Source organism: Antrostomus carolinensis, unplaced genomic scaffold (assembly GCF_000700745.2).
Source record: "Antrostomus carolinensis isolate BGI_N321 unplaced genomic scaffold, ASM70074v2 scaffold4303, whole genome shotgun sequence".
NCBI classification, from domain to species: Eukaryota; Metazoa; Chordata; class Aves; order Caprimulgiformes; family Caprimulgidae; genus Antrostomus; species Antrostomus carolinensis.
The window spans coordinates 68,562-90,978 of NW_010304295.1; the positions used below are offsets into that span (position 1 = coordinate 68,562).

At 35.6% G+C, this 22,417-nt stretch overlaps 1 protein-coding gene across 1 annotated transcript in view; it reads right to left on the reverse strand.

The window, feature by feature from the left end:
- The window catches only part of LOC104522164 (voltage-dependent calcium channel subunit alpha-2/delta-3), a gene marked incomplete at its 5' end in the record, with an annotated part of 75,502 nt that extends 53,485 nt beyond the window's left edge, over positions 1-22,017 (reverse strand). Inside the window, 2 exons of the mRNA XM_029084110.1 lie at positions 14,399-14,532; positions 21,939-22,017. Of these exons, the coding sequence (XP_028939943.1) occupies positions 14,399-14,532; positions 21,939-22,017 (213 nt within the window). The remainder of the gene's footprint in view (positions 1-14,398; positions 14,533-21,938) is intronic.
- Between the last annotated feature and the right edge of the window lie 400 nt (positions 22,018-22,417).

Here is a 22,417-nt window from a genome sequence, read left to right on the forward strand (position 1 = left end):
ACTGTTACACACGATAAAAGTAATCTTTCTGCTTTTGATAATGAGAGGACTAAACTGATCTTGTAAGAACAGGAATCTGTGATGCAAAAGATTCTAGGAATGTCACAGCACAAATAAATGGAGCTAGGTTTGGGAGAGGGGAGGTTGTAATTAACTGGGCTTTCTCTTTCTTACTTGCTTAGAAACAAGTCCTTCCAAAAATATTGTTGTGACTCTAGAGGTCTGATGCAAAGGCTGGAAGCAATACAGGCCTCTCAATGTTAGAACCAATTATCTTCTAGAATTAAAATATTCAATGTTTTTATAGAAGGAACGATCTGGTTTTTTAGTTATCTAACAAAATCACAATAATTATTATATTATTTTTTTTCTCATTTATCATTTCTGAATGAGCAAAACTCTTGTACAAATTTTGTATTTAGCTAGCACAAAATACCTGGAAGGTTGCGTCATTAACCAATGGAGCAGTATGCTGGTGGGCACAATGAGATAGATAACATACATTCCTAAGATTATTTGAGATGATAAACAATAGGGGATGCATTTTAAAGGAAGAAAGAAGGCAGAAAAGTCTTAGCACAATTTAATTTGTTGAGAGGAAGAAATCCACAGATATAATAATAGATAAAGGACACTAGAAAGCTTCAGTTTTTCAAAGGGAATCACCTTTTCTCTTGTTTATCAATTGGCCTCTGAAAGAGCAAAACACTGATGGATCCATCTTAAGGAACATCTGCAAAAGTTCTGATGAAGCATAAAGAAAAAAAAAGGAACAAATTGTGTGCAAAAATACTGCATAAAAGCCACATTCAGAAACCCAAGAACCGAGCTCAGATAGATGTGTAAATGTACTGTTCTGCTTTGTGAAGGAAGGAGGCATACTCCCTAAAGCCAGAAAACAAATCTCCATAAAAATTGTGTCCAGGCTTAATATAAACATCTGAGAATCAAATATCCAATGTGTATTTTGGAAATAAGTTAACATTATGCTAAAATACTATGCTCTAGTAGAAAGGTAGACATCATGTGCCTCCAAATTAGTAATGTGTGTTTCAGGTTCACATGTGTAAACAAAGCAACTGATTTTATTAGCTAACAGAGATGTACAAGATCAGAGGGCAGGTTTAAGTATCTAATTGTTACAAACATTATTTTTAAAATATATGATAAAACAAAGAACTTTTTTAAAAAAAGCTTAGAAAATGCTCCATCATTTAACATTGTGAAATCTCTTAGTTGGATAAACTCCTACTCTAACAACACATTATTTCTTTTTTTGATAATATTTTTATATCAGCTTGTGGGTAGCTTGGTACCACAGATCTAGATAATGATAAATGTTAGAAAGGCATAATCAATGCTGCTTCTTGTTCATTAGTTCTGTTTTGAGGAACAGATTCTGTCTTCGTACCCTTCTAATAAGGATCTAGCTAATGTATCTCACCATACTAATTTTACACCAAGATTTTGTAGCTACACTTTATCAAAAAAAGCCATGGAGCATTTTATGGACTTTTCATATTGCACATTGAATTAAACAGGCTCTATAAAGATTCATTCACTCTGTAGGAAGAGCTACATTTCTTTTGCTTTTTTTATTTTGGAAGAAGTTTTCTGTTGTTACTTGAAAGTTCAGAGTTTCCTAAAAAACAATTTGACCTGATGACCAATAGCTAAGATTCTGATTTTTGGGAAGATCATAAATTTGAGAACATTTCTAGATGATCCAAATTAATTTCAAATATGTAGTTTCTCATTATTTAATACAATGCTTGTGAAGTCTAGTTCTAGTAATGTCTTTGGTCAGAGGCAAATTTCTTCATCACCTTCTGCTCTTTTCCCCTTATTGTAGGTCAAGAAATTTTCACCCCTACTTCACTCCTGCATTATAAGAACTCACAAGAAAAGGCTACAACATTCTTTCAGCTATCTCAAAGCTGGAACTGTTTGCAGATATTAAGATCATTTTTAGACATGCTAGGACCTAAAATGTGATAAATCCTATTACCTTGTAGTTGGCTACACAGCAAAAATTTCATTATCATAAAAAACCTGATTATTGCAAAGTCAACTTTCATTGTATCTCCTTTTTCTTAAATTGAATCGTAACACAAAAGGATAAGGTGAAGAAGGGAAGAAAAATTAAACTTTTCTTTCCTATAAAGGCAAGTTGCTGTTCAGTGTAAATCCTGAATTTTTGAGGCTTTAATCCAAGGAAGAAAATGTTAGAATTGTTCCATCAGTCAAAAGTAGTATAATCCAAGCCCCTTAAACTGAGATTTAATATAATGAATCTGTCTTCTGTTTTACATCAAATCTAACTCCAGGTACATAAATGGAGATACCACAGATTTACTGCAGAGTAAATTAAAGAAGAAGAATAATCAACAAATGTAACCCATATGGAGTGCAAAAGCATATAGCTGACTTAGGTAACCTGTTTACTTTTTTTGTGTGCTTTTTGGACAGGTTTCTGGAATAAACCTAACAATAGTGAAAAATGAGGCATTTATTATTATACAGAGATCATTGGCTTCAACAGAACAAAAAGACATTAGAAAGCTCTGTAAATTGTATTGTTCCTTGGTATTATTATATTGTTTCTAATGCATATTCTCTCACAGTATTTGTGTGTCACTAAATAAACACTATTGTAAAAAAAATAAAATTAAAATCACATTCTGTAATAGAAGTCCTTAAATGGAATGGTCCTGTAGGCTCCTTGTGTCAACCCTTAGTATAGAGTCCTTGGGGATTTTAATGGTTTACCTAGGACTAGGCAATGTAAATTAATATTTGGAGTGATTACATTTTCCTCCCCAAAAAATCTGACATTAGTGCAGGTGAAATTACTCTTAAGAATTCCAGAGAAAACACTTATAAGCGTTCTAAGCTTTCTCCTACTGATACTGATGATACTGAAGATCGTGCATTTACTAACTGGTTAGATAATCTTTTGACTAATTATTAAGGGAAATACTTGTTTGGAAAGATCTAATCTGATGAAATACAACAGTGTGGACAAAGGTCGAATGCCTTGCTGTCAAGAAGCAAGAACATTAGTAGGAAACATCCTATTATTTCCTGTAGAATAAAGCGTATTTCTGAATAATTTAGCCAGAAATTAGTAACTTCAAAGTAAATATAAGTCATAATGACTGTGATAAACATTAACTTTAATGGGTATACTGTATTGTGTGCATGACAGTTGTATGCGAAATCTCCTGATTTTACAAAAAAGAGAGCTATAAATAACTAGCAACTTCAATATCTGCAGAACATACAAAAGAGAGGATTATTTCTTTTTATTCTCTCTTCTTCTTTTCCTTTTTTCATTGAATTCTGCCACTGCAGTAAAACTGAAATGGCACCAATAATTTAATAAGTCTTTCTTATTATTTCAAGGTTTTTACTCCGGCAGTGCAGATAAAGTGTATTTCATCCTCCCTGACCTTCTTTCTTCCAGAAATTCAAAGAACGACATATATGAGATCAAAGGATGGGATTTAGTACATTATACTAAATTCATTGCTTTTCTGCATTATAATTTACGCTAAAAATTGTGTAATGTGAAAACTAAAGACCAAAACAGAGAGAAAAAAGGTAATATATCTGACAAAATAGGTACAATTCCATTATAATTAACTCAATTACACTCAGAATGGAGGCAGTAAGATCAAAGACAAACAGTTATCAGCTGTGAATGTCTAAGTATTTATTTTCAGTAAGAATAGTTATGTCCTTCTAAATGTTGGATTCACCATAGCATAGAGAGATCTAGAAACAAATTCTCCGTCTAGTTAGTGACTTGTCACCTTTTGATTTTAATTCTGCATCACAATAAACCCAGAAAATTCCCTGTGAAACAAGCTGGAAATGAAAAGCATTTTTTGTCCCCTCACCTAAAGGCACTGTATGTCACTGGCAGACTGCAGCTGGAAATGGTCCCAAGCTGCTCTATCTCTAGTGTGCAGGTGTCTGCAAATGAGACCAATACCCTTTTGGCATGAATATGCCTGTTAATCAAATTCAGCAGCAGAGCAATTCTCTGTAATTTGTATAGGGTACTAACTGGTAGGAGAACATCCAGCAGGCAAAACCTACAGACACTTGTAATTCTATGGATTCTTTTTCGCATACATCCAATCAGTTTTCCAATAAGAAGAAACAGTAATTTGGTGCAAAGCAATCATGTCACAAGACACACCATGTTTAGAGCAAAAGTGGCAAAGAAAAGCTTAACAAATCATGACAAAGTTCTAACATAATATCATTGTGCTTGACAGCTCTCAAAACAGCAAAATGTTCCTTTAACATTCAAACCTCACTGAATTTTCCAATTTCCAAAATTTAATCATAGCATGTGTTTTGCGAATGTAACTACTCTAAAACACTACTAGAGCTTTAAATAATGGATTGCCCAAATACTTCCATGAAATTAAGTTTACCTAAACACAAGCAAGGACTCTATGATTTTTAAGACCTGGACAAAGAACACTTGTGTGGGAATCCTGTAGAAGTGGACATTACAATTTGAAAGACTTGAACATGCATTTGTGCATGTTTTCACATACTGCCCTTCTTTGAGATCTCATAGACTGGTAATTGCTTATTGTGTTGACCTATACTATCTTACTGTGTCCTTATACTCTCTGCCCTTTCTAAGCAACTGGTGATTCTTACCTATTGATTTGAATGTGAATTACATGAGGAAGGTATCATTATTTAGTCCTATCATCATACATCATCTACTGTAGTAGGACTTCAGTGGTTTGTTAAAATTTTCTCGTCTTTATAATAATATCAGCAATGGTCAGTAACAAAATTGCAGTTGAAGTCAGTGATATGAAGAATGGGAAAATCCACATTAAAATGGTTAGTGCAAGCTAAAAACAAGAGCGATCTTAGAAACCAGTAAGTGTGGATAGTCACAGAACTTTGTAGGAAAGGAAATGGAAACACAAGAGCATTACTGAGAATTAAATTGTACAAGAACAAGCTGATATGGCTATTGGGAAATTGGGTTATTTTTTTGAAAAAAATAATGATCAAATATGACAAAGTTTGTAAAAAAAGTAATTTAGTTTAAACATCACAATATGTAAATGAAGAGGTGGAAGAATGGTAGACAGATGTCAAAGCACTTAAACATGGTAAAACTTCTCTGTTCTCATTTGAAACATAATTTAAAATAAAAAAAGTAAATAGCACTAAAATATCCCTTTAGCTATCAAATTCTAAGAATATTTCAAAAAGAGGTGATTTTTTACTCTGTTTAAAGCAATGTTTTTGCAGGAACTACTCTCTGTGCTCCAGTGATGAAAGATGAACAAGAGACTAAGATCAAACTATAGTTATCCTGTCATATAAAATACTAGAAAAGAGAATCAATATATAGCTAGAAGCCAAGACCTAACACTGCTCTGATTTCCCTTCTATGCTTGTCTTATTTGCACCACACTGGGAGCAGAGCTGCTTAAGACCTAGCTTTGCTGTGGCATTACAGCTGCTTGCTGATGTTGCAGGAAGAAGATAAAAATAAGTTCCATATCAAAGCCTCCAAATGCAAAGAACTGGAAAATGCATTTAAAGAAATCAACTGCATATCTCGAAGTTTGAAAAAGTGCAATTTGCATTCTGCATTTCTCATGTAAATGTACACTAGGAAAAATAATTATAATAGTAATGCATTTCAATGGAAATAAAGTACTGTACAATTTATAGTCTGTGCCAGAGTTATAATGACTGTGGGGCGAGAAGTGAAGTGTCTCAGCATGTTCCACATGTTTTTAACACTGTTTCTAAAGGCTCTGGAGGCTATTAAATTTAATGAACCCATCTGCTATGAAATAGAGGTCCAAACATAATCAGTTTTCTCAGTGCCATATAATACAGATGGCATTCCATGTTCCACATCCCCAGCAGGAAATTTTATGTTCCTCTTTAAGTGCAGGACTTTTGTTTTTGTTTTTGATGTTTTAAACATCTTTTTGATGTATCTCATATAGCATTTTATAGTGTAAATACCATATACAGCAATACACATGAAAAGTGTTAATTCATTAAAATAAATATTGCTATTTCATTACAATATTTTTTTTCTAGTGACTTTGACAACTAGCAATTAGCTCTCTGTAGTAATATTCTTTGCTTAGCACAAGCACTGAAAATTGCTCTAATAGCATAAATTCTAGCACTACCAGTGGAGTAAAGCAAACATGTGATTTATCAAATGAAGTAGTTCACTTCAAAAGCTGGAAGGTCCACATACACACACCCCAAGCACATGTTTTATCTGTGCTTATGCATGTCCTTTCTATATGCTGTGTTTGCATGGAACAATGCACAAATCATTCTTATTTAAAGTATCCATATTCCCAACAGGTCATTACGGACTTCGTTTTCCTTTGCACGTCCCAATTTTCATTTCAGGGGTCTCAGTTTTTGTGTTTTATTGGGACACACTGCACCATGACTCTTGTACTGGTGTGTGCGCAAGGGCTCTAAGCTCAAATTTAAGTGGCACAGCATTCCTTGCACTGATTAGCACCCTGCTGCCTAACATAAGTAAATCAGATGTGCATTTTCTAACAAAAAAAGAACAACATCCATTGTTATTTTGAACTGCATCTGAAAGATAATGAGACTGCATTAATTCTATTCAGTTGAGAGGTTTATTAATTTACTATCTTAAGCACTCATTATGTTTTGACAGTTGACACAGATCTTACTGAATTTGAAACAGTTAGTGTTGTTAATGGTAATTCATTTATTCTACATCCAGTAGTAAAACAAACAGATTAGAACTGTTTAGGAGAAAACAAGAACACTTAATTATGGCAACTGGAAATTTTGGGCCACAGGATTCATAAAAGTCATGGCTCAAGGTTTTGTTTTTTTTTTATTGGACCATCAATGAAGATCTCCACAGAGAGCCCGCTAATCATCAGCATAAAGGGATGTTGCACCTACATATAAATATGTGCATAATCTTTATTGTGTGTACAAGTACCTGCATTGATCACCATTGTTAATGTTTCAAGCACTGTCCCAGATCTATAAGCTCCCAGTGCAAATACAGCAGACTATAATTGCTGGACCAGATGGTCTGCAACTTCAAAGTGCAATCATGTTCTTATAGAAGCTTCGAAAAAGATGAAATGGTAAGAGTTATTATATTTTTTCAGGAAAATTAATCCAGACTGAAGTACTGATAAGAAGGCGTTTCCTGGGCTACTTTCTACTTTTTCTCCTATATCAGAGTTTTCAAAAGACTACTGCAGATCTTTAGGAGACAAAGCAGAGCCTGAAGAACCTTATTTTAAGAACAGACCTACCTGACAGAAGGCCTGATATCCATGCATGGATTTCCTTCCCTAACCCAATGCACTCAAATGTCAAAGTAAGAAAAGCAAATTCTCATGGGAATCTCAGAGTCAGTCAGTGGTGATGACATTCTCTGATAAAGAGCTGTAAATTTTTAGAGAATAAGAGATGCTGGCCACAAAGGGAGGGTTAGAGCATGTAACCAAGTCCAAAGTAGGATTGGGAAAAAAACAACATAGACTTCTAATTTTTAAAACATTAAAAAAAAAAAAACATACTGCCTGTGTGTAAATTTTCTTTTCACAGCTGCTGAGTAATGACATTTCCTGACATTCAGTTCTGCAGTGATTCCCAATATTTACTTGCTGTAGACATACATGAGCATTCTGAACACTCTGATGCATTTTAATGCATACTATGCAGTCTAGAAGTTAGTTATGAAATAGAGGCCCAGGGAACCTTTTACTGTGATAAAAATGCTAATTACACTCACTTATTATAATAGCACAATTAACTTGTGCCACCAAAAGTATTTGAAGATGTCTCTGGGAATAGAAGCTAGTGGAAACAGGGTACTATTTAATTTTTGTTACTTCATAAAAGCACTTCTGTGCATTGAATGCAAAGAAAACTGCGTGAATGGAAGAAGCACTAAACAGCATTTTTATACCTCACCAGAAACTCCTGGATGGAAAAAATGCCAGCATAATAGCTTTCAGTCTGTAGGACTTTCTGTTACAGCTCTGTACATTATACACCAGGCTTCACATATACAACTTCCCTTGTTTCTGTCTCCCATAACATCCTCATTGGCAAACTCAAGAAGTGTGGACTTGATGATTGGACGGTGAGGTGGACTGAGAACTGGCTGAATGACAAAGCTCAGAGGATTGTCATTGGTGGTGTGGAATCAAGTTGGAGGCCTGTATCTAGTGGTGTCCCCCAGGGGTCAGTACTGGGTCCAGTGTTGTTCAACCTATTCAACAGTGACTTAGATGAAGGAATAGAGTGCCTCCTCAGAAAATTTGCTGATTATACTAAACTGGGAGGAGCGTTGGACACGCCAGACGGACCTCAACAGGCTGGAGAGATGGGCAGAGAGGAACCTCATGAGGTTCAACAAGGGAAAGTGCAGGGTCCTTCATATGGGAAGGAATAACCCCATGCACCAGTACAGGCTGGGGTTGACCTCTTGGAAAGTAGCCCTGCGGAGAAGGACCTGGGAGTCCTGATGGACAAGTTAAATATGAGCCAGCAGTGTGCTCTTGTGGCCAGGAAGGCTGACAGTATCCTGGGTTGCATTAGGGAGGGAGAAGTGATCCTCCCCCTCCACCCAGCCCTGGGGAGGCCCCACCTGGACTATTGTGTCCAGTTCTGGACTCCCCAGTACAGGAAGGACATGGAACTCCTGGAGCTTGTCCAGCAAAGGGTGACTAAGATGATTAAAGGACTGGAGCATCTTCCACATGAGGAAAGGCTGAGGGTGACTGAGCACTCGAACAGGTTGCCCAGAGGGGCTGTGGAATCTCCCTCCCTGGAGATATTCAAAAACTGTCTGGACAAAATCCTAGTTCATGTGCTCTAGGAGTCCCTGCTTGAGCAGGTGGGTTGGACTAGATGACCTTCAGAGGTCCCTTCCAACCTCAACCACTCCGTGATTCTGTGAACTGTATCCCAGAATCTAAACTCCCATACTTAAAACATTTGGATTCTGATGTGACAGCTATCTGAGAAGCGTGGGCTTCCTATACTTCCTACTGGATTTCTGCCAAGAATCTGAACCAGAGTAAAAAACGAGTCTACATAGTACTTGATTTTTTTTTTAAGGATGAAGATGAATAAATTGAAATTATTTGATCCTATGTATAGTAATGTAATTGTAACATCCATCATAAGCATTTCAGAAATACTTAGTCAAGGCTTTAGCTCAGTTTACTGCCTCCATAAGGGGACATAACATTCTTGGACAGGTTGCTTTAACCAGCACAGCATCAGCCTCTTGGTCAGAAAATATTTCCAAAATATTCCTGCTTCAAAAAAGAAAGAAAAGAGTGATATAATTATATTTTTTAACAGTAATTGTAGAATCAAACTAATACTCGTAATTTAATATGTCTCTGACAAAGGGGAGAATGCAAATGAAAAACCAACATATAGTACTTTGACACTGAGTAAAAACCACTCACCATTCATATTATGATGAATCATGACCTGAAATGACTCAGAATGCTTTTTTTTAAAAAAAAAAGAATTCAAATTCTGAAGCACAAGTCATTTCAAAATATTAAATGAAATAATAATTTGTTCTTTTTATGCAAAGGAACCCTCCAATTGGAAACCGAACAGAGCCAACATGGTAACGTATGCCTGAATCTCCTCACAGCTTGAAGCTAATAGCCTGGAGGAGATGAACTCAACAGCGCATTAGATCCAGAGAATTTATTCAGGTATGCTTACAAGGAACAAATTTCACCAGGAAGAGTCAACCAAGGTCCAAGTAGGTCAAATTATACGCCTCAATAAACAAATTCTCAATCACAAGCTTTTAAACAGTGGGAACTCAGGGGCCAGTCTTTATTTGCTGCAGCAAAAAGTAATGTTTCTCCACATTCCAGATGTTATCATAAGAATGAGTTAAGGGCTTCTGTGCTTTACAGATGATTACCCATAAACCCAAGAGACTACCTCTATGCATTACTTCACTTGAATATTCTGATGCCTAGGCAATTGTCCTTTTTTCCTTCAATATATGCATTTGTATTGACTTTCTATAGATGCATATATGCTTAAAAGAAGTCAGTGACCACTTTAAAATTGTTCCCTCCCTGAAATACTTACATACTTTCAGAATTATTTTCTACTCAGGAAAGAGTACCTTTGGAAGCTTTCAATTAGAAATCCAACTCTGTTTTTAAGCGCCCATAAAGTATGTTATTTTCTGAAGCATTATGTACTTGTAGGCCTTAGTGATGCTGAAACAGCGATATCAGATCCAAATGTGACCTACTTTTGAGGCAGAAAAGTTATGTTGAGGCTGGTCTGTTGGAGTGCTGTCCAGTCCTCACTGTCTAGGGCCCACTGTACATGTGTCCCATCTGCAACCGTCCATATTAGCCCTTACAGCACCTCTAAGGCTGTACAGCTGAACACAAATACATAGAAAGACAACCTCTTCTTCTATTAAACCACAATCAAGAATCATCTGCCTGTCCCCTCACTCTTGACAGCCCAAGCACCCTTTCCCATGGAATTGCACATATTTATCAAAGCTTACTCACTTCCAATGTGTATCAAACTGCTGACTGGAGAAGTACAAATGGAGAAGAGACCAAGTCTGGGGAAAGGTGTGGAATTTGGGATCAGAGGACTCTGAATCAGAAGACAAGACACTGGCTGGCATATATCACATACTTCAATTGAACATTTTAGCCTAAAGATATTGGCAGCACTTAAGCTACTAACCTATTACAGGACTAGCACTCCAACTATTGTGAAACTGACTTTAGAATTAGCCCAAGATAAGCCTGGACCATTTCTCAAGTGATTGACTAAACCAAGTACAAAAAGGAATCAGCCAAGTTCTTCACAGACCTGAGTTCAAATTATTTCAGAAATCTGTTAAGTTTCTCTGAAAGTCAGTGACACCTCTTAAGATTACATCACTCCTATTGTCAAATACCATTTTTGAAAGAAATTAAGCTTTGAATCAATGGTAATAAAATTTCCAACATTAAGTCCTGGGTTTAAGGGAAGAAACACAGAGCATTTTCTGATGGAGGGTAACTAAAACTGACCCTAGGAGCTGGCTGGTTATCCCTTCAAAAAGGCAGGAAACACTCGTGAGAGAACAGAATCTAAGGGCAGAAAAAAGGAAGCCAGTTCAGTTGCCTGCAAAGCAAGGAGGCAGCCAGAGGGGTCTAGTCTCAGTTACTTTATAAATCTTTCAGCTATCAGGGGTGTGATCCTGACAGTGTCAAAGCCAACACAGACCTGAAACACATACAGGTTCCTACATGTTACCTTTTCTGGATAGGATATTCTGCCAGGTATTTCCAGTTCTATAAATGATGTACTTTTTTCTAACAGTAAGTGAAGCACCCCAGAGTGTCAAAGCTAGGCTGAAGAGGCAGCTGTATGGACATTTTGCAGACATCCTCTTACAGGAAAGGTGAACAGATGCAGGAATTAGATGCCTTGTTTTAGTAGCTAAATTATTCTGGGAATATTCCTAAATGGTATCAAACACTTAAATGACCTAACTTCTGGCTTTCACAGATGACTTCGTCCTGGACAAATATTGGATGAGAACAGGCTGGGGCATCAGGGGAAATGTTTTGTATCCTAAGACAATTCCTGTCCAGTTTCTTTCTGTCTGGATGCTAGTATGTTCCAACCTAATGTTGCTTGCTCAGAAACAGCACAGCTGGCCAATTAGCTCTGGTATTCGGTGAGAAGGGAATGAGGAAGTATACTTCATGCTGTTAGGGCACAGTGACACTGATTACAAACATGTATATATATCCCTGAGAATCTAGCCATGGCTGTTCTGACACAGCTGGATGATAAGAACATTTAAGCTGTCTGGAAATACACTACTATTTCTAACCTGGTAATGTGCAAGCAGCAACCACAGAGGAGCAGGGACACAAGCAGTCTGTGGAATTCAACAAATTACGGGATGGAGAGGATTATTTAGATGGCACTTCCAATGCCAAGACACTAGAGAAGGGCAGGGAATGAGTCTCTGAAAATAGCAGTCAGGCAGCTTTAGCTGAGGCAGAAGCATATCTGGTTTGTTACAAGCTTCCCTTCATTGCTATTTTCAGAGTTTCCTATGTGATTACCCCAATTTATCCCGCTCTTGTCTATGAGGTTTTTTGATGGGAGGAGGATGGAGGAAGAAGAAAGGTAGTTTGCAACTAAGCAGATTATAATATTCTATTTTAAAATATTTACTCATAGAATCCAACCCATTCGGGTCCTGAGTGGGGTTTTAAGACATTTAAAAATGTATATGTATGTATATGAGTGCACATGTATATACGTGTGTGTGTGTGTGTGTATATATATATATATATATAAAAATGTGTATAGAGTGATTTTAATTAGCCTAAGTCAAGAAGTGAGAAGAGAAAGAAGAACCTGGAGGTATTTTTTGATTGCAGTAAAACATCTTTTTTAAATTATTTTATTTAAACAGTTCCTTTATTCAAAAATGTAACAACTCCATTGTTTTTTATTTTTCTGTTTTCTCAAGATTCCTTCTCTACACTCCCTCTAGTGTTCTTAAATTCAGTTGCATTTACTCACCCTGCTGTATTCACTTAGTATTTCACACAACATTAAGTTCATTTTCCTTAGCCTTTCAATAACCTACAGGAAAATCTCTGAAAGTTACACTAACTTTTCTGAATATTTTTCTCCCTGCAATGACAGAAGAAATACAGATTAACAGATGAAAGAGAGAGTAAAGTGTAAAATTAATTCTGAAACAGCATTTTGTGCTTCCTTGGTAGGTAAAGGGGAGGACTTGGTGTTGAGAAAGAAAGAAGATTTTGTTTGCAACAGCTAATGCAAGATTCATAGACAATGGACAAGAAGGAGAGTTGCACTAAAAGACCACTTACATGGATCTCTTCCTGCTACTCTCTCTAGCAAATACACAAACTACCTTCAACATATACACATACTGATTACTTCAAGCATATAAAAGCAAGATGTGAATAAGAACTAGGTTTTCCTAGTCATCTCCCCATTTCATGGGATGCCCTGAAGGGATAGCAATTAGATGTAGTTTCTGTTTGTCCCATCCTTATGTTTTAAAAAAAGAAAGGGAACAAAAAGGACTGGATTAATAATTTTTATTAAAAAAAAAAAAAAAAAAAAAAAGAAACAGAGATAAGTAAATTCCCTCAAAAGCAATATTTCAAGGTAACTTTTTGTTTCTCCTCCATAACTGCAGTTTTAATATTTATTTTACATTGCTATACACCTGGCCACAACTGAAGAATAGAAAAGACCTAAGCAAATGTGAAAATGAAACAAAACTCTCTTCCCAGGGTAGAATTTTTTCCTATAATATTTTTGTATTGATTTAAAACTAAACCATCTAGAAGCACTACAGACTCAAACCAAACACACAACACCTCCCAAATATGAAAATAAAGTTGACAGGATTCTCCCACCTTGCCCCATCTTAATGAAAGTCAAAATTTAAAACAAAAAGAAAGAAACAGCTTTGCCACTAGGCATCTGTGATCTTCTATTCATTATATTGAATACTTGGCATCACTTGTACTAAATGACAGATGTTACAAACCCTTGTTCTATGGATAATATTCAAACCAAAATATTTTAATTGGATCAAAAGAAATGTAATAAGAAAGAGAAAAGAGATAAAAAGCTGTTTCAGAGCAACTCATTAAAATAAACAACTTTTATCAGCAAATCTGATGATTTACCACCAATTATACATAAGTATCATGAGTGTTCATTCACTGTATAACTGAAAGTTCTGCTTCAACTCTTATGTTTCACAAGGATGTCAAATTAAAATTGGACTTATGACAATTTTGTTAGCTTATCACCCATTCAATCAATTTTAAAAGGCAGAATCTTCTCATTGTTCTTCCCCGAGACATCACAATTGTCCCCTAAATGTTGACCCACCTTTATACACTAAAAAAAATTGGTCCTTGTTAGTCTATGCTTTTATATTGGCATATTCACTGTTTAAAACATATAGAAAAAACAGTTAATCAATTTCTGTTTAATGGCCATTTTTGATTAATAAAAGAAATGCACATTTGGAGGTCATAGATTTTAAAATTATGTTGTTACTCATGTTTATTTCACTATTTTCTATGTAATTTAAAATGTATATATTATGTGCTAAAGTTCAGTAATCTTGAATTATTTACTTGTAACATAAAGATATCAAGTCCTGATTTCTACATTGAATTGACACATTTCAGCAACAGAAAACAGAGGCACAACTAGCGTTTCTACCACAATGCTGATTCCTTATTATATGCAGTAAACCCATAATAAATGCTTTACCATGCAGACTTACAGTGCTGTCAATATATGCTTCAGTCCATACTACATCATGCTCTTGGTCAATAACCTTTGGTCGGCTAAGAACATGGAGATACTCCATGACATTCTCTTGAACATCAGCTAAAGTAGATATCTGAGTAAAAAACCCTGTGGAAAGACAGAATTCTAAGTTATAAAACAGACAGAACAAATTAAGGAAGATTGCAACAAGGAGTATGCTGGGGTTTACGTTTGTCATGTTTTCTGCCTGTTCATTTAAAAAAAAAAAAAGTTTCATAGGAAGCAGTCTTGAACAGTAATAATCGGTGTAAACAGAAGTCTGCGACACCTTCGGCCAATCTTGAAGGACTGGGTTCCCAGCATTGCTCTGAACCACTGCACTACCTGTCCTAAACCATTTCCAGAAAACTTTTGCTGTTTAATGGTAAAGAAATTTGGAGGTTTGGGGTTGGTTTGGGTTTTTTTGGTTTTTTAAATGCTGCAGACTTTAAAAGTTGGAACTAGTATTAACTTTGTCCAACAATGTCTTGTCTAGTTTGTCCAGTTTCAAGAAACATTACAGATTAGAACTACAGTAACAAAACAGTAGTTGCATATGCTCTAAAATGCTCATTCTCATAGAACGTGACTAAATATCAGACAATAGCAGTATGTTATTAACAAATGGTAGGTCTCAGAAAATGTAGACTACAACTAGAATTGCTTAGCTTAGTGATCACAACTTTGTTAAGCCTTTAAAACAACTCCTACAACCTGACAGCATTGAGAACAGCACAGGCCCCAGCTATTGGAGCTGTCACCACTTCCTTTTCAGTGCTTGGATGTCAGTCATCTTTATATATCACAAACTTGGCATCTGGAGCCCACATCATGCAAGGGTGACAAAGGACTGACAAATTTCAAGGCTATAGTTTCATTGGGCTCTATTTAAATACATCACTTCCCCTTCGTGTACTTTCCTTTTCTTTAATGAGAAAATATCAATGTGGAATTTTTGTGAAAGAGGTCTTGTTACAATTGAAGTCTTTTGACAAGATCACAATTTCTCTGGAGTTGGAATATTAAGCTTCAGCAGAAACCATGTCAGCTGCAAAGAACTTTTGAGCTGGGTTTATTGCAGACAGGACCAATTTTGGCAAGATTGCAAGGGTGCTCTGTAGTCTGAACATTAGAACTTTCTGATTCAATACAGTTGCCAATAATTCTTGCAGTACGAAATTGATATTTCTATATACATTTCATCTATGTATTCATTAAGACACAGTGTAAGAACAGACTTTCTAGTAGAGATCTATAAAATGAAACGAGTCATAGTAGCAGCTTAACACATTAAAAGTTAATTCAAATTAATAAGAAAATACAGAGGTAGGGGTTATTTTTAAAGTTAATTTGATTATATTACAATCTCAAATATTCCTAGTATAATATTCATACTCATAGTATAGTATTCAAACTGTTCAAATTTTCAATATTCTGCTTAAGGAATTTCATTTATGTGAATTTTTGTTTTTTCCTATTAAGTCCAATATTGCTTAAGGACACTGACTACTGCATAAACTATCAAGGTATGCTTCAAAACAGGGCTATTTTTTGTCTAAGGTTCTGAAAGCTTTTTCAGCTATAGAGTAAAATGACTGACATAAGTTTAATCAGGAAATCTGTACTTGAGAAAGTGGAATTCTATGTGTATGGTGAAAAAAATTATAGTGTACTTCCGTAAATTATTGGTTTATGGGGAAAAGGCAACATGTACATTACTCTCTACAATATACTGCTTGCTCCAATTTTGGGAGAGCTGAATCTCCCAAGTCAAAGTATGAGTTTCTCCCTCCTGTGAGTAATATGGGACACTTCACTATCTGGTCATTCTAATTTGGTATAAATTTCCATACATAGTCAAAATATTATTATTTGCCAATATAAGCTATTCATATAGGGAAACTCATAAATTACATACATACATGAAGGTATGTATATGTACACACTGTGGTTTATAATGCTTTTAATCAAGGTTTCAAAATACTTCAGAACTGTGTGGATCACTTATTTTACAGGTGATGACCTACATTTTCCTAAAGCAGTTCAGAATGCCTGAATTTTGGTATGTCTTATTTCAGAAAGCTTAAAAAAGAACTAATATTCAGAGGCCATATTCAGCACTGTTCCCATGTTTCCAGTTACATACTTAAAAGCACAGGCCATTCAGAAATTTAGAAAAATTAAACAGAAGCACAAATAGACTAATCAGCCTTTTGCTTTTCTTTCTCCATCTGAGACTAGTGTACAATGGCTATAAGTGAGGAGTAAGACACTAAAAGGAAAGAGCACAAACTCTGCTCTTTTATCTGTGGGAGATTTAAATCAGGGCATCTCGACATACATTCAACTCTCCTTTTACCAAACACATACTTTCAGTTGTGCCGTGGACAAGCTTTTAAGTTGTTCTTAAAGGGCAGATTTAGTCACTGTTTCGTTTCAGTTTTTTCTATACAATCTTACATCACCACTCCAATATTTTTTGTTGTGTTGAGTTCATGTACTTTTCAGTGCATGTTATGCCAGTACTTGCAGTTCTCTTACAACAGCGTGCAAAATTATCGGTGAAGCAGAGACCTGCAGGCACTGAGTAGTGTACAGTGCACAAGAGGATTACGCCTGCACCTAAGCACTTCATATATATATATATACATATATATATATATGAGCATACTGAATGATGCCTGAAAAGTTAGAGGAATTTAACTACTTGAAAAAATTTCTATTGCATCTAAGGTGATAGAAAGGTCTTTTTAAATCAAGCAGTATTTTCTTACTCATACAGGTTGAAATCACAATTAGTTAACACTCTTGAATGTCATACTTCATTAAAATCAAAAACCTTAAAGACTCATTTAAGAAGCTCCTGCATGTCTATGCCTGGAAAATTCTTTAATCATAGCCTATAAATTACCCTTGAGATAAAGAATACCTTGCTGCACAACAAGCATGCGTTCTGATTGCCTCCTGAAATGTTTTTATGTCAGTTTTTCAAGGGAAAAAAGGTAGCTAGATTACTCAAACAAAAAGGAAAAAACAAAAGCAAAAAACAAACCAGAAAGAGAAATCAGAACCCAATCTGAAACACTTCAGTGTTGTGCCATACAGGTTTATACATGTTACAAGACACTAATAATGCTGAATATTTCTTTTCTTCTTTTCCTTCATTTAGAAGAGATCCATCTGGACCACGTACAGCCAACATGAGCAGGCACACCTACTTAAGCACTTCTTTGTAACCATTCTTCATATGGATGTCTATTACTTTAGGTATTTCTCTTCGTAGTATTTCTGACAATGCATGCTGTCATATCACAGCTTGCACAGAACTCTCCAGGCAGCATGCCACAGACAAAGTATTTATTACTTGTTGTAGTACTCACAAACCAGATCTCTAAACTACACAATAGAGAAAACAGGTTTTAGACTAATTTCCTAAGACTAAAATAGATGGTGAGTAGGTCTGAATCAATTTCATATAAACTTAGCAACAAAATAAAGCTCTCGGAGAAAAGTGAAAATTTGTGACTATCCTGAGATTGAAAGAAGTGACATTGAGCATCCTATTTGGAAGCAACCAGATGGTAAATCAGCAGATGTATACTGGCATGCTTGGAGTTGCAGGCTAGAAATGCAATGCTCCTTCCCCAGTGAATGTGACAGCTAAAGAAGTCAAGGTTAGCAAATGGAAGAAAAAGGGATTTGTTTGGAAAAAAAATCCTGATTTTTTAAATCATATATGTTTTACACAGATTTATTAATGTATAAAGCTGCAACAGATGAAAAGTTGAAGGAAAGACTGTGTTAGAGACTTGATTCCTCTTATTCAGGTTGCTTCAAATAACTGAGTTTAGTGAAATGTAAAAATTGCTGCTAAAGATATGTAAAAGACAAGACTTTGATTAAGATGTTGTCATAAGACACAACCATATGGATTCTCTCCAGGGTTTTTTATAATGTGATCTCAGGGGTGGGTTTCATTCATAATTTCTGGGAAGAGTTGTTCCTTTCTTGCATTGAAGATTTTATCTGTTTACTCTCCTTATAAATATGGTTTGTACTTCTGCAGCTCACATTAGAAAAATCTACAATAATTTTACAGTTTCTGTAACTCATGCAATATGAACAATTACCTATCTTCTGTGAATTTATGGTTCATCTATTTACTTTGTTTCTACAAAAAGTTGTTTCTTTAAAATTTACCTTTCTTTACAACAAAGTGAAAGGAATTGCAAAAGATACATGAATGATACTTCCCATATTTTTAATGTTTGTTCTAGCATTTATTTTTCACTTTTGTCCTAATGGGAAAACTCTACCAAAAGTTACTATATTATAGCTAGGGACAGCATTAGGTAACATTCTCTTAGTTCATTTTCAGTGTATAATTAGACTTTTTAATGATTTCTATGTTTGTGGCTATGTGTAACATGCCAAACCTCAAAGAATCAGCTTTCCACACTGACTGCTAAATTTCTCTCTCCTATACAGAGATCAGAGGTACCTCATGGATTTAAAAACTCTCCTCTTCCTCTGTGAAAGTTTCATCATCAGATAAAGTCATACTCTGAAGTTCTTGAGTACAGTTTCTGAGGCCATGTAAGAAATAGTAGCAAACCCATGCTTAAATTTTTGCATTCTAACACCTGCTTCTCAGCTCCCTGGTGTGTGAATTATGCCACCTTACAGCCAAGTGCTTCATTTTTTTTTTTTTCTCTCCCCAGCAGGAAATAATTCATGAAGGAAATGGGTAAGATTTGGTAATAACAAGCACAAGATATGTATAAAAATGTGGTTAGAGACAGACACTTATGCTCTCCAAGTGGGCTGCCTCTTCATATTACACAGTCCTTCCAATGTTTTTGGGTGGCTCATTTTTCTCCAAAATGTCCACCATTAGTCTCATAAAATAAAAATGCCTCCAATGGATTTTTATACGGAGTGCAGTACTTACCATTTTCTGGAAACTGTGCAAAATAGATATTGCAAAATATTCTCACAACTAATAAAATATCAGAACTAAAAAATCCTCTTTGGGTTGAGCCTAAGGAGGGAATTCATTGTTTCACTGCAGCTGTAAAACTCCCACAGAGAATACCTCCCTGCCCCCCCCCACCTAAGAGGCCTCTCAAGCAGGTGAACAGTATTTGTAACTGGCTGCCTGCCACCCCCCCAAGAGCCCACAGTGCACGAGGTGCTGGGGTCATGCTAATAATGGGAATGGATGTGACTGGAGCTTCCTGTACACAACTCTGTTCTGCTAATACAATAGTCTATAAACTGCTTCAGCTGGGGCACAATTTGCCTCAGGGCTGATCTGTCCTCTGCTGACAGTTAGAGAGCTGCTATCAGACCTCCAAAAGGCAAAGCATTTTTCTCTACATTGCTTTGTCAACCTCTGCTCCTTTGTACTGAAGAATCCTCTCCTTTTGTCCATTTTACAATGTGCCAACCACATTGATGGTCTGTAATAAAAAAATTTAAAAATAATAATTGAAAAAGAGGCTGTCAAATTATTAATGCCATAGAGAATTTTACTGGGGAAAAAAAAAAGTTTAATCCTGGTTGTTTTGTTAGCAAGTAATGCATTAACTCTCATCTTTATCTTTACAGCTTTCCTCTGGAAGTGACTGCTGAGGGAAAGGTAGTGCCTGCTTACTTTAAAATCTGGCACATGCATGCTAAGCACTAGGAAACTTTTACCTTTGTTCACTTCAGAATCTCAGCAAATCTTTATTCCTTTCCTTTATGTGCACTTGCTTATGATACAGAAGAGTAAATCACTGCAAATTTCACAAACCGCTCTAGAGGGACTTGGGGGTTAGTCAGTGTTTTAATGTATTTAAAATGGTTTGGTGTTTTGCTTCATTAAGCCAACTCCCTCTAGATATGCCCTACTTATACATTAAAACGTAACAGAAAAACATGCTTGGGGTTTTTCAGGGTTTCATTATCAGAATCTAGAAACTAAAGAAGTTTTGCAAGGTGGTATGAATTTCCCCTGTGACCCATTTTGAAGGAAAGGACTGCTGTCCACAGTCCAGTCAGCTGGAAACTCTGCAAACAGCCTTCATCTATGTTGTGCTTCCAAGGGGAAAATCACTGCAAGGAAAATTGATTTTAGGGTCATTGACCCTCAGTGACAACAACATACTTTGGCCCACCCATGCAAGTAGTAAACTGCAGTCTAGCCATTCAGCCAATCTTTAGACCAGCTTTACTACACTCTTTATCTGTTGTGTTGTAATCCTTCATTTCACTAAAAGAAAACGGATGAGCTGTATCTGAAAACTAAGAAAAAGATCTCAATCCATACTGTCTGGCATAATGACGTACACGGTCTCTAATTGAGATTTTCAAAGCTATCAAAAAGTATTTAATTACTGATTTAAGTAGATTTTTGCATTGTAAGATGTAAAAGAGTAGGTATTGTAACTATTAAACTGAAAAGAAAAAAAAATTATAGAAGAAAGAGCCATTAAGCTGTTTAGTTGATTCATATGAATAAGATTCTGACTTAAAGCAACATGGCTCCAAAAAGAACAAAGTAGTCCTGAAGAATGACAAAGGTGACCACTTTTCCCCCTCTGGAAATAAGGAAGACGTGGAACAGATGATCTGCTAAGGCAGTCTCTATTGCCTGGTCCTAATTTCTGAGTTGCTGTACTTAGATCTTTATGAATCTGTAGAGCTGAGAGCTGGGTTAAAAAGCTAAAAGATTTTGTTGATTAAATTGTCTTCAAAAAGATGCTTCAAAGGATTCTTATACTATTATTTAAACTAAATTATGGTGTAATATTAGCTGATTAAGACAAGACTTCAAACTGAGTAATTTCCATCAGCTGGACATAACGGTAGTTAAAGAAATAATGACTAAATGGATAGCACCTGATGCAATTCATAATAATGTAATGTGGCACAATGTAAAAAAAGAACTTTTTTTTTTTTTTCCCAAGAGGAAAGGAAAACGAAAACCCTGAAGATTAATTAGGGTTTTGGGGCTTTTTTCTGAATCATTCTTACTTACATTAGTCAATCTTTTTATTGTAGCATCTCAGCATCCTACATGTTTTAATGCTCCTTCCTTAAAGAATATAAAACTGTTTTTCAATTACACTGTCAGTTCCTCACGGGACAAGATGTCTGGTGTTTTACATACCGTGCCTAACTCAACAGGACTTGTATCCAATGTTCTTAGGAACCAAACTAATTCAGACTAAATAATAAAAGTTCTAACAGAACAAACACTTTGAAATGTAAGTTTTTCTTTCAACAAAAATTTAAGAACACATAGTTTAAAATCTTCCTATATATTTTAAGATTTAAAAATGCATTTCAAATTGGTTTTTGCTTTCTAAATTGTATATTACAAGATAAATAAGCCTTTTCCTTTCCTGGAAAAAAAACCCAACCCTTTCTCTCTGATTAGTTGTCAGTGACACCGTACCTGTACAAGGGTCAGATATGCAGGAAGGCTCAGTATTAGGTTTTTGAAAACAAGTTGAAGGTTAACTAACCTTTGTTAGCACAGGCCATCCACTTCAAGTTATCAGCAAAAGCAGCTTCTCTTCCAATCAGATAGGTAAAAATACGAACCTGAAAGTACAATGCAAAATATCAAGTCAATTAATACTGCATTTAAAACTTCTACAGTGGAAATTCAGATCTAGATGTGTAATCCATATGGACAGACCCTTTTAAAGAAAGTATTACCAGTTAAACAGCACAGTATGTTAAAAAAAAAAATCTCTGCCATTAACATCTTCATGACAAAATGTGGCTTTTTTTCTATGTAACAGAATGGCTAATCTCTCTGGACGTGTTTAATATCTGACATTTAACTAAAGTTATGGTTAAAGTGTAAGACAAAAATGGAAACCATTGGGGTACAAGGCAAAACTGCATGTTTCAGACAAATTTGTTCTGCACTTACTCAGAAACTTGCTATGGTGAGGAGGAAGAGGCACATAATTAGCAAATGCTTCTGTAGAAAAAG